This window comes from Taurulus bubalis (genome assembly GCF_910589615.1).
Source record: "Taurulus bubalis genome assembly, chromosome: 16".
NCBI lineage: Eukaryota > Metazoa > Chordata > Actinopteri > Perciformes > Cottidae > Taurulus > Taurulus bubalis.
Window position 1 is genome coordinate 13555679 of NC_136604.1, and position 17828 is coordinate 13573506.

The following is a 17828-nucleotide window of genomic DNA, read 5'->3' on the forward strand; positions in this document are numbered from 1 at the left end:
CTCTGCATGGGTTGTATCATGCGAGGAAGTTCACCCCTCCAAAATAGAGTTGGTTCGGTCCATTATGGAACCAACCGACTCTATTTGGAAGTTCTCCCCTCCCAAATAGAGTTGGTTCATAGTGGAATATTTTTTGTTAACTTCTCATCTTAAGTGGATTATTATTGTTGTATTTAACCTTTACATTATTTGTTGGACCATGGTATTAATAAAAAAAAACTACAGGATAGTAAGAGCTGAACTGATTCAACTGAAAATTGGCCCCACTCTGGCCCTGTGCAAGAGCAGTGACTTCAAATGCTGGAGTGGTGATTTCCATGCAGAGGATGAATGCTAAATTTTTTGTAATTTTTTTTCTAGCTGTGACTTCTCGTGACATTTACAAACGTCGGTGGATTGCACAAACACCGGTATTACCTGTTTGTCTGATGCTGCGGTTCAGAGAGAGATGTAACTGCACCCATTTGCCCTGGAGCTCAGCACTGCATGAGCACTACGTGGGGGAGGAGGAGGGAGGGGCACATGGGCAAATAAATGCCCTGCATTGCCTTTAAAAAGGGCTGGGAAGCTCACCTGGGTCCTTCTTTCACTCCGATAGACCTACGAAAGCAGCTGAGGACTGCCTTCGTTGGAGGAGTGGTTTGGTAGGCTCTTCGTGGAAGTTATAGAAACATGATATAATATTTTCAGTTCAAAGCATTACATTAAAATTGTTTTTTATCAGTCTTCATGTTCGGTGAGGGACAACAACTTGGAGTGATTGTACATCAGCAAAGAAATAAGAGTGTTTCCAACTGGGGAAGGCGACCGTGATCCAGTCTAGAAAGGTAGATCTACTTTTCCAATTCCAATTTTTATGAAATATTTTAGTTACAGTTCCTTTTGTATATTAATGTGTTGTTTCTTTATATATATATATATATATATATATATATATATATATATATATATATATATATATATATACATATATATATATATATATATATATATATATATATATATATATATATATATATATACATTAGAGGATATGTCACTCTTATCTGTTTTAAAAACTTGAGAGCCCTGCATTAATATATTACATGTATAATTTACTCCATGAAGTGCATTTGACTTCTTGAACCAGCAAGTCAACTTTGTAGACATTTTATTCTTTGCTGCTCATTTGTTTTAAAGGCTCTGGGTACACAACGTCAACGTCGCTTGGAAAGCTGTTTTTTCATTGATGCGGTTTGTGTGTTTTGGGCCATTTGCCCACGAAGCCAGCAACAGGCGTCAGTTTCCGCTCATTACAAGCATACAGCCTTTTCAAAATATTACTGTCTTCGCAGAAAACAAAAAGTCAGGTTTAAGTAACAAAACTACTTAGTTCGGTTCAGGTAAAGATTGTTTTTTAGGTTAAAATAACTATGGAAATGCCGTTACTGAAGTATGCCAGTTATGTGAAGAATAAATCAACATTGCCTTCTATTTTCACGTGGGGAACGAACAGAGATCTCCTTGCTGGAATATCGCTGCTTGTTTGACCCATCCAAGATTTGTTTATATTGTTATATTTTCAATTTGGTTGAAAGTGAAACATTTTACGTGATTTCAATCAAAATATTGCATTGGCCAAAGACAAAACTTGATATTCACACTAAGTAAAAAGATAATTAATTTAAAAGCAAAAAAAAAACACAACTTAATTTCTTTATTTGGAAAAACTTAATATTTACCATTACATTCAAGTATAGTTTTACTTTCAAATAAACTAATTAAAACACCGAAGTGAAACAAACTATACATTTTAAATCATGCATAAATAAATATATATTTTTTAGTTACAAGCCAAAACTTAACTTCCTTTTTTACAATTTACACTTAGTATAGAAATAGAATATTCACTTAAGATAACATTTTAAACATTTTGTTACAATCAATTATCACTTTAGTTGTCTCACTATACACCAAAACAGGCATATTCTCCTCAAAATACCTTAATGTTTGTAATGTCTACACATAGCCTTTTCTGTGACGTACTGTTTAAAAACAAACTACACAAAAAAAAAAAAAATTGTGCAGGCAGTAAAGCTTACCAGTATGTTTTACACATCAACACTTCAGGATACATAACAATGTATATAATGTACCTTTGTGCAACCCTTCTGTAACCTTGATAAACACACAGCTATTAAAACATGTTTGTATGTGCTTCAGAACTTGAAATATAATGTAATGTCTGTTGAGACATGTAACTGTTTCTGACAGTGTTCAAAATGTATCATCATTTGATGAAGAAGATGAAGGATAGATTGAAAGTGTGTTTCAAGCTTTAAAACCGGACAAAAAGCATGCTCCATCAAATTGTCTTTCTTTGATTAATCCAATATTTAGAGCTTGACTCGCAGACTACACACTTGTGTGTCATTTTCTTTGCTTACATTTTTTTCCATGGATACTGAGGATAAGTTACCACTGGTAGAGGGTGGTGGGATGATATATATTTATGTATATATATATATAGATATATATATATATATATATAAAAATGTCATTCTGTCAATGAAAATAAAACCATAATGTAATATTTTCTTAACTAAAATGTGCAACAAATCCTATTACGTCGCTGTCAAGCACGGGAAACATGTCCTGAAACAGACCCGGTACAGGTCCTCTCCTAGTTTAAGCACTATAGAAAAAGAGAAGACTCGTCTCAAACTACCATTATTGTTCATACACAACAGCTTAATAACTTGTAAAACTTGTCAAACTTGTCAAACTTGTCAAACTTGTCAAACGGACAGAACGACAGTATGAACAATGAATGCAAATATGCAAGCTAAATCAGGTCTGCTAGTTTTAGCTAATACAAGTGCAAAATACAAGAACAGTCTTTTAAATAGTTGTCCATCCTGCCAATAAACATACATGTACATTGAAAACACAAGACCCTTTTAAAAAATTGTTTTACCTTGTTTAAAAGTTGTCTTGTACAACAGACAGTCTCCCTCTCTGAAGCGAGGTAATGACAGACATCAAAATTCGAAAATGAGCGATCTGATGTGACATGACGTCATACAATGAACTCACATGGCATGAAAACATTGTTTTGAATTAAAAATAAAATTTTAGTAAAAGCATTGCATTCATTCTGTCTGTGAGAATTGTCATTTCTTTCAGAAAAACTGAAAAAATAAAAACAGGTTTAAAGACAAAATAACAATGAAGTTAATGACACGGCCATTATTTTCTGTAGGTATAGCTACGAATGCTGGATGAAATCTGCCTGCAGAGGCTCGTACCTTCAACTTGGTATTGAAATATACTTTTATTATAACTTTTTTGGACTCTGGACCTTATTTCCTACATCACCTCCCAGGATTTTTGTACACTTCAGTATCAAAGAAACAGATATTTTTTGCCCACAGTTGTTCATCTTTTGGACTTATGGTTTAACTCTATGTATTAGCTGCAACTCCAGAGGTAGTTATCTAAGTGTATGCTTCACTCTCTACTTCCACAGATGACGACACTGGCTTCCAAGAAAACATTGTGCTCACGAAATATAGCCGCTATCTGCCTCATGGCCTCTATTCTGGCATTCATTCTGTATTTTGAGCCAACATCTCCTGTTTGCCCCCCTACATTATCTCAAGAGGAATATCGTCAGGTCATGGAACCACAGGAAAAGCCCTTAGTCCTGCTGTGGTTCTGGCCTCTCGGTGTGAAGTTTGATTTCAAAGTCTGCTCAACCTACTTCCACATTGATAGCTGTGTTCTGACAGATAATAGATCCCTCTACAGCAAAGCACAGGGAGTCATTTTCTACCAAAAAAATATAAACTGGAATTTGAAAAACATGCCGCAGGACCCCCGTCCAGCTTTTCAGAAGTGGATTTGGTTCAATGTAGAATCGCCGAGGAACACAGCGAAGATACCGGGTCTGGACGACCTGTTCAACTTAACTCTGAGCTACAGAAGAGATGCTGACATCACCGTGAGGAATGAGCTCACTATCAGACAGACAGAAATGAAAGATGACTTTGTTCTGCCCAAGAAAGACAAACTAGTGTGCTGGATTGTCAGTAACAACCTGCTTTATACTGGAACAGCAGTGAGAGAACAATATTATCGTGAACTATCCAAACACATCAAGATCCACGTCTTTGGTAAAGCCTATGGAGGGCAGCTTTTGAGTTATGATGAATATTATTCAACCATGGCTAGCTGTAAGTTTTACCTCTCATTTGAGAACTCGATCCACACAGACTACATCACAGAGAAGGTTAACGGGCCCCTCGTGGCGGGGACAGTTCCTGTAGTTTTGGGTCCGCCAAGAGAAAACTACGAGCAGTTCCTTCCCGGCGACGCCTTCATTCACATAAATGATTTCCCTGATGCAAAGTCCCTGGCAGGCTTTCTGCTGCACATGAATGACGAGGCGTACGCACGTTACTTTGAGTGGAGGAAGTTCTTCACAGCCACCCCTCATCTGCAGTCAACCAACAATGAATTCATTCATCCTATCTGCCTCGCCTGCGACCACATGTCAAGAGACAGGGATTTCCATGTAGTTCATGACCTTTATGACTGGTACTTTACATGAAAACAGCAACGAAGACGTTGTTTGATAGTGGCTCACACATGCAGATAGATACTTGAGGATTATGCACACTGTATTCTGATTTAAGTAGTTGTGTTCAACTGGCTGAAATAAGCCATGGAATTGTTGTACATTTTGGGAATGTAATGTCTCTGTAGTAGACAGTTAGCTTAAAGAATTAAAGAAATGGAGAAACAGCTAGCCTGTCTACAAATTGGTGCGCTTAGAGGTGCTGGTAGGCTGATTGTGTTAATGTTATTAATGTAACAATCAACGGCCCGCCACTGGGTCAGAATAATCTTCAGAACACCACACATTTTACAGGGCTTTTGTTACCAAACAATCATCATTATTATTTATGTCAATTTTATGTGTTCTCAAAATAGAACAATGGTGGGGGAAACCAATAGAAATATTGAATGTGTTCAAATATGTCATTGGGTATCTATTCTCTGGGTATATGAGCCTAACAAAAAACTTCATTAAACTTCATCAAGTGGAGTGAATCCAGCATCGGCCTCATTTTAGTCCTGCAACCCCTTCTTTGTCCAGAAAATCATCAAGAGTTTGGTCGTGCTTTGCTCCAGATGAACTGTCCTTATCCTTCTGAACTCCTCTTTAATATGAAACAAAAGATGAATAAAAACCAACATGATCAAGATGATCCACCTTGCTAAAACAACTAATACAGTAGTCCTTCCAGTAAAATGTACGATTGAGCAACAACACAAACTACAGCCTCCAAAATGACAATATATTTAAACCAATTTCAACAAAAGATATAACGATAAGACACACCCATAAAGATGTTAGTGCTACAGTTAACATTACCTTCTCTGTTTGAGCCTGTGTGTGTGTGTGTGTGTGTGTGTGTGTGTGTGTGTGTGTGTGTGTGTGTGTGTGTGTGTGTGTGTGTGTGTGTGTGTGTGTGTGTGTGTGTTGGGCATGCCCACTGCGCTAAAGTGGACCAAAAACGTTGCCACAAAACGTAGTGTTGTGAGCCACGTCTGTAAAGCAGCTCAAGTTAACCAGCACCATAACCTCACCAGCTAACCTAAACTGACCCAGACACGTTCCTGTTAGCGTTAAGGATTCAGTGCTCAAACACTGACTTTCACTGATGAGTAAATAAGAATGTAAAAGGTTAATTAAACATACAACCGCTGAGTGACGTCACTCCCTGAGCATGCGCACGGTTGCCAGGTTCACTTGTATCCCCCAGTCAATCCAGTAGTTTAGTTAATATTACTTGGTATGAATGATCACATTTACTTAACAAAATAAGGATGCATAATTACTAACAAACACAAAGTAACCAGGTGAGGTAGAGACAGGTTGTGTCTAGTATTTGCTTATCATTTGTACATTCAAATTCAAATTCAAATGCTTTTTTTCACAGACACTTCAGGATGAGATAAAAGTTGGTGCTAGTAAGATAGAGGGGGATGCAAATCTGGGTAAATACAAAGGTACTGCTTCTCTGTGACTGTGTTGTTACTCTTGTCACGAGTATACATCTCTGATCCTGGCTGATGATGGCAATATATTTTATGAATTTTAACAGTGCAAGGTGACATGATTTTACATTTGTTTTACTCTGTAGAAGTAACTGACTCAGGTTTTTACAGTCAACAACATCTTAGATCTTTGTACTGATCAACATATTTGTTGTCAAATAAATGAAAAATAAAGATCATTGAGGAATTTTCAATGTTTCAGCATATATTTTTCAAACATGCATTGCAACAAAATACTTGTTTTAAAGATGTTTTAATGCGAGACTGTGGGGTCTGACGTCGAACCCAGTATTTGTTATTGCTAATGAGTAGGTGGAGCATCAGTCAAATGTCACATTTGAAGGGATAGCCGAAAGGATGAGAGAAAAGCCATGAAGTGTACATGCCTTGTTTTACTTGTCAGAGCAGCTTCATTTTGTGTCCTGCAGAATATCTACACTCTCACCTGCTCTAAAGGGACATGCAAGTATTTAGACAAAATGTTCCACCTGCTTTACATTTTTATTTGGAGTGCAATTATGTTCATTTGCATCCAAACAAACTTGGACATTTTACAATGTTATGGCAATTGTATATTCTTAGTTGTATTTTATATTCTTACCTAAGTGAACTGGTATACAAGCTACTTTTATCACTGTTTGCATTGGGTGGGGTTACGCAGCAGCTACCTTAGTAGCATGCACATCCTCTTACCTGCTGTTAAGTCATCAAGTACTTATGGGGAGCTTAAGGGTAGTATTTATATATCAGTACATGTATATGCTCATGACTTAGCATTCATTTTGTCTGCCACGGCCTAAAGCATCATGATCCAATACAGCCCCATCCTGGTCACTCCCTATAACTCCTGTATGTGACTAATGATCTTGAGTGCTCACTTCTACAGACTCCTTGAGATGCTGTATAACTGCACCTCTCCTTGCAAGAATACATGATTAATAGACAAGTTCTGTTTTACAATAGTCGTCCTTTCAGCTTAAAAAGACTCAACAGCGGGTAATATAAATTTGCTAACACAATAACCAACCAATTATCTTTACATGCTACATGGGGTTATCCGCTGTGGGTATAACAGCTTTTACTCTGTTTAACAAAGAAAATGTAGGTTTTTTATTTTTTTTAAATGTTGAATTAATGTTATTTAATGGGGTTTTTTATAAATTGAACTTCATCAGAGTAGTTTTAATGCAACATATTTTGTACTCTTACTCAATCAGAAAAAGTATTACATTTGCTCTGTCACTTTACTTTACTTACTATTTCATATTTCCATGACACCGGATCACATGACTCTTCAAATCAACATGACTGAAGCTGCAACAGCATGACTGGCATTTCCAGACTCAACATGTGAAACCGCCCAGTACATTAACGTTATAGCATTCAAAAAGCGCTACAGCTGTAGCACATAATACAGAACAATTAACAGCGCGCAGTGCGGCGGGCTGCGGTCTGAAGGCAGTCAGAGAAGAGAATCAGAAAACCATGCTGACATGCTAATAAGTTTAAATAAATAGACACATAATATGGCATGCTTCAAAACTACTACTCCTGCTTTCTGTCATAATGTTGATATTGAAACAGTGAAAACCATGTGCATTTAACTATGTTCAGTCATGTTAGGCCATTATGTTTGGATTATTACTATTTCTAAAGTGACTTGTTACTCAAGTATTTTTTTCATGAAATACTTTGTACTCAAGTTATTATCTTGATGACTACTTGTACTTTTACTTGTGTATTCTTTGCAAAGTAACAGTGCATTTGCCTCTGGTTCAACAGTTTTGACTTCTTTAAACTCTATTAGTCTACTTCTTTGAGAATTTAACAAATAACTGTGTATTCGTTGCCACTGATTTTGACAATTCCTCTCTCCTTGCAGGTTTAATATGGCGTCAGTCTTTTATATTTTACGAGCCACCCTGATGGCGATTCTCCTGCTGGCTGGAATCATAGTCCTGGTTTTACAGTATCTCCAGTCATCTCCAGCTCCAACATGTCATCTTCCCCCGGCTCCTTCAGGACGGCTGACAAAGCAGGCAAACAGCTCGGCAGTGAAACAACAGACAGACAAGCCTGTAATGCTGCTGTGGTTTTGGCCTGAAAACAAAAGGTTTGATCTTCAAGACTGTAAGATGCTTTTCAAAATTGACGGCTGCCACCTCACAGATGATAGATCTTTATACTCCAGAGCTCATGCAGTTTTGGTGTTTCACAGAGCTATTCAGGATGACCTCTCCAACCTCCCCACCTTACCTAGAGCTAGGTTTCAGAGGTGGATCTGGTTCAACACAGACTCACCGAACAACACACGCAGGATCGAAGGCATTCAAAGCCTTTTTAACTTAACCTTGAGCTACAGGAAGGATGCAGATATTCAGGTTCGCACGCGACTTACTTACAAGAATTCAGGTGAAGATTTTGTACTTCCTAAGAAAGAACGATTGCTTTGTTGGATTGTGAACAGCGACAACCTCGACACAACATCAGGGGAGAGATACAGCTTCTACAGAGAGCTTATAAAACACATGAAGGTGGATGTTTTTCACAACTCCGCCGAAGGGGAGAACTATTTCCTGACTATTAGCAGCTGCAAATTCTACCTTTCCTTTGAGAATTCAATTCACAGAGATTACATTACAGAAACGTTCAATGGACCTATGGCAGTTGGCACTGTGCCGATAGTTTTGGGCCCACCGAGAAGGAACTATGAGGATTTTGCCCCAGGTGAATCCTTCATACATGTTAATGACTTTCCTAATGCTTTAGCACTAGCTCAGTTCCTCCTGGGCCTGGATAAGGATCAGGAGGCTTATATGAGATACTTCAATTGGCGGCGATTCTATACTGCAAGACGTCACCTTACTGAGGAGAAGTATGAGTTTGCACACGCTATCTGCCAGGCCTGTCGTCACGTTGGCATGAACAAGGAGTACAGAGTTGTACCTGATCTGTACAAGTGGTTCTTACTGTAATGCTGTTATTGATGTACTGCTCCTCTGAACTGATTCAAAACACAAATCAGAGTCTATTCAGAGAAATACTATTAAAATGTGTGCAACTTTTGGCTTCGCTCATGGTTAAATGTATCTCCAAAACATGTCATGACCAAGAGCCCTGCAAACAGCCTGGCGTTTATCTTTTTTAATTCATTCCTTCATGATAATCTTATAAATATATGTTTGGGTTAATCAATAATAGAACAAAATATGTCTTAATTTCACTCACAATTGTCATGTTATGAATAATATGTGTTACACCTGGTGATATAATACACCTACCTTAATTCAAATTTGTTAATGTTTTAAGTTTATTTCATTTTTTAAAGTGACGTAACATGTGTTTTAAATTGAAACACTGTAGCTTCAGAGCTGTACTGTACATTGAACTGTATTCAATGTCATCATTTGGCATTTTAGTCATTAAAGGGTCAGTTCACTGAAATTTTGAATAAACGTGATTTGTATACTTACCTCAGGTGGTTTTATGACATGCACATTGTTTTATTTGGTTGTTCAGTGGATTATTCAGTGTGATGAGAACACTCATGTGAGAACTGCTAATTTCATTTACCTCGATACTGTATTGGGGTCGAGACAGAAACAAATCCGAAAACATGAAAAAGACACCAAACCACAGCCAACTATCTGCATGGTAGATGTAACTGGAAAAACATGTTTTTTGTTGGATTTGTACTTTGGGTAAACACTTTAATACTGCCTGGTTTAAGAACAGCCAATTTACTAAATGAGTTCCCTTCATTTTAAACATCAGGCTGTTACTAATAATGTGTATATGGTTGCTGGCATGATGATAATACGTAGTAAGGCAGGCCACAGACAGCCTGCAATTAAGGACCCAGGCAAAGGGACAGAGCCTTTAAAAAGGGGTGGTCACCTGGCCCCTTCTTCCTATAGCGACACACACCTGAGAGCAGGCCAGCCATGTTGGGGGACTAATTTGGTGAGCTCTCCTTCCTTTTGATGCAGTTTCTAAAAGCATGATTTTATGAATGTGATATAGTCTTTTGTTTCTTTTGTTTTTAAAGAGTCCTTAAAGGAGCAACCACTGTTTTTTCTTTGACATTTACATGTCCTTTTTAAAGTAATCAATTGCATGGGCCTTTTTATGTTATATTTTATAGCTTGTGGGGTTTTGTGCTGGGCATTTTACTGTTGTGTTACTTATTGTGTTTGCTGTGAATAAGTCCATTTTATCTGGTTTGTGTGACTATTTACTGTTTTTATTTTGCTCTATACACTGACCTCCCTGACGATGCAGTCTTTGTCCCACATGATTTACTTTCTTATTTGTGCACTTTTGATTTAGGTATAGTTTACTCAATTTGTCAATAAAACATATGTTTGGTACGTAGTCTCTGGCTCCAGTTTACTCTGGGTGTTGTGTGGGGTTTATCACCAGGTCACACTTATAAGGGAACAATATGTCACTGCTAATTAATTAAAAATAAAGGTATTCAATTTACTATAGATACATTCACTCTTACAAGTGAACGAGTGTAATTCTATATTTAGGGCCCGAGTACTGACGTAGTCAGATCGAGGACCTATTGAAATGCGAAGTATTATTATTATTATTATTATTAGGGCCCGAGTACTGACGTAGTCAGATCGAGGACCTATTGAAATGCGAAGTATTATTCTTATTATTATTATTCTTATTCCCGACCTATTTGCATGGAAAAGAGGTGCTTGGGATAAACCTACATTCTTCAAACTTTGCACACCCATCAGACTCGGCAAAAATTTTAATATAATTTGGGTGTCGACCAAAAGTCTGAGAAAATGTCTCTATAGCGCCCCCTTTAGGCTGAAAGCCCACCGTTTTTGCGAACTTTGACCGATTGACTTGAAATTTTACACACATGTCCGGGTGGGACTGCTCTACAAAAAACTCATCCGTGAAATTAAAATGCGCCTAATTAGATTTTCCGCCATTTTGAATTTTGTAAAAAACACATTTTTGCCCATTTCTCCTAAACGCTGGGTCCGTTTCTTACGAAATTTTCTGTGAATCATCATTGGCTCAATGTAATCAAACGGTATTGTCAACCGTGTTGATATCTCATTGCGTTCAGAAGTTATTAACCAATTAACCTCTTAGGGGCGTGGCTCAATATGTCAATACACATAACTTACTTGGCCTATCTTCACAAACTTTGTAGCATATGTCAACATCGTGTCCCTTAACGTACCCAAATTGTTTCAGAATATTCAAACACTAGAGGGCGCTGCAGTGAACCGCTCAATTTTGGCATTTTCCTTGTTTTCAGGCGTTGTATTCTGACGAACTCCTCCTAGAGATTACACACGATTGATTTCACATTCGGGCAATATGATGTTGAGACCTTTGCAGGGAAAAGTTATTTCAGGATTTTCAAAATATCGAACTATGTGAGCGCAGAGCAGCGGCAAAGAGACACCATTTTCCATGAAAATGGAAGTTGCTTTAACTCGGCCGTACATGATGGAATCTACTCCATATTTCTCATATGTCATGACCTCTTGACCCTGAAGACATCCATATGATCAATTTTAATCCTAGTCATAGCGCCACCTAGAGGCAACAGGAAGTTACATGTTTTCTACTTGTACACCGTGCTCCTCACAGATTATTCAGATCTCTCTCAAAATGCGTCGGAACAGACTTAAGACATTGATAATGTATCACCTTGAAGATTGTAAGGATCCGTTGAACGGCGTAGCGTCGGTCCATCGCAGAAGTTCGATCCTTCGCCATGACCGAATAAACCGATGTAACTCGACTCCACATGATAAGATCCTTTCCAGGTTTCACATGTTTGATCAGCCTCCAGGCCTGAAGACATGTGCAGTCTAATTTTTAATTTGAGTCATTGCGCCACCTAATGGCAACATGAAGTAAATATTTCTATACTTTGGCTTGCTTCTCTTAGTCGGTCAATCAGATCAACTTCCAATTACTTCTAGACAAACATAAGACTTTCATGATGTCAGCGCCTAAAGCTTTTGATTTTTTGTGTAACGCTGTTGCCGTGGCGCCCCATCCTTCGCGGTCAACAACGAAGGTACTTTTGAGGGACTAAGCATGCTCGAAACGTAACTAAACTTGGCACACACATTTAAAGGCAACGATGTAGTTGCCTGATATGACTTGAATGACTCAAAACTGGAACTTCGGCTCTATAGCGCCCCCTACAAATATTCAATTAATCAGCCCCAGCGCTACGGTTGACCTACATGTATGAAACTTGCTAGGAATATGTAACACATGTAAACTTAGAAATAACTCTCTTGGGACCATGCTCTAAACCGTACAGGAAGTCAGATAGCGCCCCCTAAAAAAACGTGTTTTTTTTTTGACAATCTGTGAGTTGTGAAAGCCCACAGTTTTTGCCCCCTATCACCAATTGACCTGAAATTTGGCACACATGTCCGGTTGTGTCTGCTCTACAAAAAAGTACATGGGCGCACTAAAGTCTGCCTACTTAGAATTTCCACCATTTTGAATTTTGATAAAAACAATTTTTTCCTCAAATCTTCCTAAACGCTGGCTTCGATTTTTACAAAATTCTCTGTGGATCATTAAAGGTTCAATTTCATCACAATACATCAAAAGCTTGTTTGTATCTCTTTGTGTTCAAAAGAAAAGGACCCCTTAACTTCTTAGGGGTAAATTCAACTAAATTCAACAAAGCAGCCCTCGCAGTACGTTCAACATAGATATACAATATTTGATAGGCGTATGTACCACATATAAACTCTCTTGGGACCATGCTCTAAACCGTACCAGAAGTTGGCCAATTTCATTTTCGTCCTTCATTTCCAGTTCAAATTGCCATAGTTTCCCAGTAGGTGGCGCTCTGACTATGAGTTCATATTGGCATGCAGAAGTCTTCCAGCCATGCCTCTCATAAAGCATGTTAACTTTGGAACAGTTTTGACAAAGTACAGTGGAGTTACAACAGCTTGCTGCATGATCACGAACAACATGCAATAGTCGTCACACCACTTCCACGCCGTTCCATGAAACCTAAAGCTTTTGATCACTTTTAATACATATTTTGTATATATATTTTGTACTTTTATATATATATATTTACATGTACAAAATATATATGCATATATTCCATTTTCCAGAGGTCAACCTTTCTGTGAAAAAGAGGAAATATGTGTCTGTCATCACATCAAATGACAGAACTCAGTCTGCGCTTCCCAGATCTTTCTGCCATTGAGAACGAATTCAAGCTGTTCTCGACTCCCTTCTTGATGATGCAGAAGAAGTGAAGAGAGTCTGAACTAGAACTGATGGAGATGCAGTGATGAATCTCTGAAGAACCAGCTTCAGTTTCTCTCCCTACCGACTTCTACTGGAGCTTGGAAAAGGCCAAATTTCCTCTGATGTGATTTATATATATATATATATATATATATATATATATATATATATATATATATATATATATATATATATATATATACATACACATACATACATACATACATACATACATACATACATAATTGACCTCATTTGATTCATTTGGCCATATACCTCACCTCGGTGAAAAACGGTGATGGGTCGCCGGCTCGTCCGTCCGAGAACGTTCGCCTGCCAGGCGGATGTTCGAGGCCGGGAGAGTCGGCGACCCGCCGGCGTCCCCGACGTGCTTGAAACGAGGGCCCAGTCACAGCTGCTCGCAGCTTTAATTTTATTTATATCATGTTAAATGTATTCAGGGCTATTGATACCATTGACGATATCCAGGCTGGATCCCTCCTTTTACAGGAGTCTGTAAAGGAGGCTAACTCAATATGTAATTCAATTAGATTCCACAAGTGAAACTTATTGAATACAAGGTCTAAAGTGCTGTATTTACGAGATGGTTGTGGACTTCAGGAAGAATGCAGCCCCACCCGCCCCTCTCATCCTGTGTGACTCCCCCGTCGACACTGTGGAGTCCTTCCGCTTCCTGGGCTCCATCATTTCCCAGGACCTCAAGTGGGAGCTGAACATCAGCTCCATCACAAAGAAGGCCCAGCAGAGGATGTTCTTCCTGAGGTAGCTGAGGAAATTCAACCTGCCAAAGAAAATGATGGTGCAGTTCTACACTGCCATCGTTGAGTCCATCCTCTGCTCCTCCATCACCGTCTGGCATGCTGCAGCCACTGCCAAGGACAAGGCCAGGCTGCAGCACATCATCCGCTCTGCGGAAAGAGTGATTGGCTGCAATTTGCCATCCCTCCAGGTCTTGTCCACTTCCAGGACACTGAAGCGGGCAAGAAAGATTGCAGTTGACCCCTCTCACCCTGGACACAACCTGTTTGTGTCCCTCCCCTCTGGCAGGAGGTTGAGGTCCATCAGGACTAAGACCTCACGCCACACCAACAGTTTCTTCCCGTCGGCAGTCGAGCTCATCAATAGAGCCCGGGTTCCCCACTGACTGACTCCACCATCACAGCACTATTCTCGGACAATTCTTTCGGACCACTTATTTTTCTTCCTTTCTCTCCTCTTACCGGTCACTCTACTGCACACTTCATATTTAAACACTCATGGCACATATACTTAACTTTAACTTTAACTTAAACACACACGTCACTTTAACATACACTTATATTATTGTTATCTGTTGTCTGAGCACTTTATCCTTATCTGATTTAGACATCATTGCACTGTTGCTGTTGTTGATTGGTGTTTGTCTCGTCTAATGTCTAATGTATGCACCTTCCGCCGAACTAAATTCCTCGTTTGCGCAAACATTCCTGGCAATAAACGGATTCTGATTCTGATTCCAGTATGAGTCTGATTTGTGAAAGCTGCATTTGACGACTTTGAAGTTACAAAGAGTGTAATCATCCCAATCCAGTGATAATACATCCATTAAATTTCGAGCCCCAACTCCGAGAAGGATTGAGGCTTTTCTGTTGCACTGCTTCAATCAATTATTTGCTTATTTTGTCATTTTAATTTGTCTGTTTATTTTTAATTGCATTAAGCTTGTTTTCCTCTTATTTGATTATAGCTTCTTTTTTAGTAGTAGTGTAACCTTTAGTGCTAAACACGCTTGACAGTTGACAGTGATCAAGTCCATTTAACGAGCAGCACAATGAGCCTGAAGACTGTTTGCTTTATGGTGTTGATTGTTTCCACATGTGGGCGGAGGCTGCGTCTCGTGGTCTCTTATCTCTACGGACCTGTCTCGCCCGCGTGTATGACGGTAAACCCCTGCCACAACTACAGAGCGCAAATGAGCTCCACGAGAGCGCGCAAATCATACAGCTGCGCGCGTAATTTACTTTGACGAGCGCTTTTACATCACTACGCGAGCAAAATCCCCGCTCGCGAGCAACATTTGCTCTCGCGCGAGCAAAAGTCCCTCTCGAAGCTTTAACCTGCTCGCTCGCGTGTCTGTTACCTGCTCGCGCTCGAGTAGATTTTCTTTTTGACTTCGGATTGGCTGGAATGCATTTCGCACAAGGAACAATGGCGGATGAGAAAACACAACTGAAAGTTGGCGTTCTCTGAATACTACTGTTATTGAGTCACAAAATGTAATTTTAGGATGTTTTCAGGCGAGAAGTTAGTTGTTTAAGCATCAAATCTGTGGCCGGTTTGTCAAGAATCAGCCTACTTAAAAAGATACGGTTTGAGTTCCTGCTCGCGGGACCGTGAGCCCCGCAGCACCGGGCCGTCAGCGCTCTTCTGCCCGCCGACAGCAGCCTGATCCCGGCAGGACTTTTTGAAATGATCCGCTGGCTCCGATGTCTCCGTAGCGGTTAAACATGAGATATAATTCAGCTTTGAGGATCTAACGAGCAATCTTCATTATTTATTATTTATTCACAGCAACGTTACATCAGTTTGACAGAGGGAATGGTTACGATTCATAACTTAAGATTTAAATTTAACTTTTACTTTGAACTACAACGGTGTCTTATTACTTTTGACCGAATTGTTTGCCATTGTATATGTATCTCTCTCTCTCTCTCTCTCTCTCTCTCTCTCTCTCTATATATATATATATATATATATATATATATATATATATCCATCCATCCATCCATCCATTATCAGCCGCTTATCCGGGGTCGGGTCGCGGTGGCAGCAGGTTCAGCAGGCCGACCCAGGCTTCCCTCTCACCCGCAACACTTTCCAGCTCATTCTGGGGGATCCCGAGGCGTTCCAAGGCCAGCCGGGAGATATAATCCCTCCAGCGTGTCCTCGGTCTTCCCCGGGGTCTCCTACCAGTTGGACGTGCCTGGAAAACCTCTAATGGGAGGCGTCCAGGCATCCTGACTAGATGCCCGAACCACCTCAGCTGACTCCTTTCGACACGAAGGAGCAGCGACTCGACTCCAAGCTCCCTCCTGATGTCCGAGCACCTTACCCTATCTCTAAGGCTGAGCCCGGCCACCCTGCGGAGGAAGCTCATTTCGGCCGCTTGTATTCGAGATCTCGTTCTTTCGGTCACGACCCAGAGTTCGTGACCATAGGTGAGGGTTGGAACATAGACCGACCAGTAAATGGAGAGCTTCGCCTTCCGGCTCAGCTCCCTCTTCACCAGGACGGACCGGTACAGCGCCTGTTTTATTGCTGCAGCCGCACCGATCCTTCTGTCGATCTCCTGCTCCACCTTACCCTCACTCGTGAACAAGACCCCGAGATACTTGAACTCCTTCGCTTGGGGTAGGCAGTTTGTCCCCACCTGGAGGGAGCAATCCACCGGTTTCCGGCAGAGCACCATGGCCTCAGATTTGGAGGCGCTAACTCTCATCCCTGCCGCTTCACACTCGGCTGCAAAACGCCCCAGTGAATGCTGGAGGTCACAGTCCGAGGAGGCAAACAGGACCACATCATCCGCGAACAGCAGAGAGGCGATCCCGAGACTCCCGAACCGGATCCTCTCCGCCCCCTGGCTGCGCCTAGATATCCTGTCCATGAAGGTCACGAACAGGACCGGTGATAAAGGGCAGCCCTGGCGGAGGCCAACACCCACCGGGAACGTGTCTGACTTATTACCGAGGATACGAACACAGCTCCTACTGCAGGCGTACAAAGACCGGATAGCCCGTGCCAACGGGTCCGGCACCCCATACTCCCGCAGCACCCCCCACAAAAACCCCCGAGGGACCCGGTCGAAAGCCTTCTCCAAGTCCACAAAGCACATGTAGACTGGTTGGGCAAACTCCCAGGACCCCTCCAGTAGTCTTGCAAGGGTAAAGAGCTGGTCCACTGTTGCACGACTGGGACGGAATCCGCACTGCTCGTCTTGAATCTAAAGTTCGACAAGCGGTCGGAGCCTCCTTTCCAGCACCCTGGCATAAGCTTTTCCCGGGAGGCTGAGCAGTGTGATGCCACGATAGTTTGAGCACAATCTCCGGTCCCCCTTCTTGAAGATGGGAACCACCACCCCGGTCTGCCAGTCCATGGGCACTGTTCCCGACCCCCATGCGACACTGAAAAGGCGTGTCAACCAAGACAGCCCAACAATGTCCAGCGCTTTCAGCATCTCAGGGCGGATCTCATCCACCCCTGGCGCCTTGCCACCAAGGAGCTTTTTGACTACCTTAGCGACCTCTGCCAGGGATATGGGAGAAACCACCCCAAAGACTTCCGGCGCTGTCCCCTCTCCGGGGGACATGTTAGCCGGGTTTAGGAGTTCCTCAAAGTGCTCTTTCCACCGCCCGACGATGTCCCCAGTCCGGGTCAGCAGTTCCCCC

The 17828-nt window shown here is 40.9% G+C and overlaps 2 protein-coding genes across 2 annotated transcripts; both read left to right on the top strand.

Moving 5' to 3' along the window:
* The first annotated feature begins 691 nt into the window (after positions 1–691).
* Positions 692–10475, top strand: LOC306748839 (4-galactosyl-N-acetylglucosaminide 3-alpha-L-fucosyltransferase 9-like). The gene is made up of 2 exons (XM_079232064.1): positions 692–827; positions 7988–10475. The coding sequence occupies exon 2, from the start codon at positions 7995–7997 to the stop codon at positions 9078–9080; it is 1086 nt and encodes a 361-aa protein (XP_079088190.1). The 5' UTR covers positions 692–827; positions 7988–7994; the 3' UTR covers positions 9081–10475.
* On the top strand, positions 732–6286 carry LOC306748840 (4-galactosyl-N-acetylglucosaminide 3-alpha-L-fucosyltransferase 9-like). Its single transcript, XM_079232065.1, has 2 exons — positions 732–827; positions 3509–6286. The coding sequence occupies exon 2, from the start codon at positions 3509–3511 to the stop codon at positions 4589–4591; it is 1083 nt and encodes a 360-aa protein (XP_079088191.1). The 5' UTR covers positions 732–827; the 3' UTR covers positions 4592–6286.
* Positions 10476–17828: the final 7353 nt, after the last annotated feature.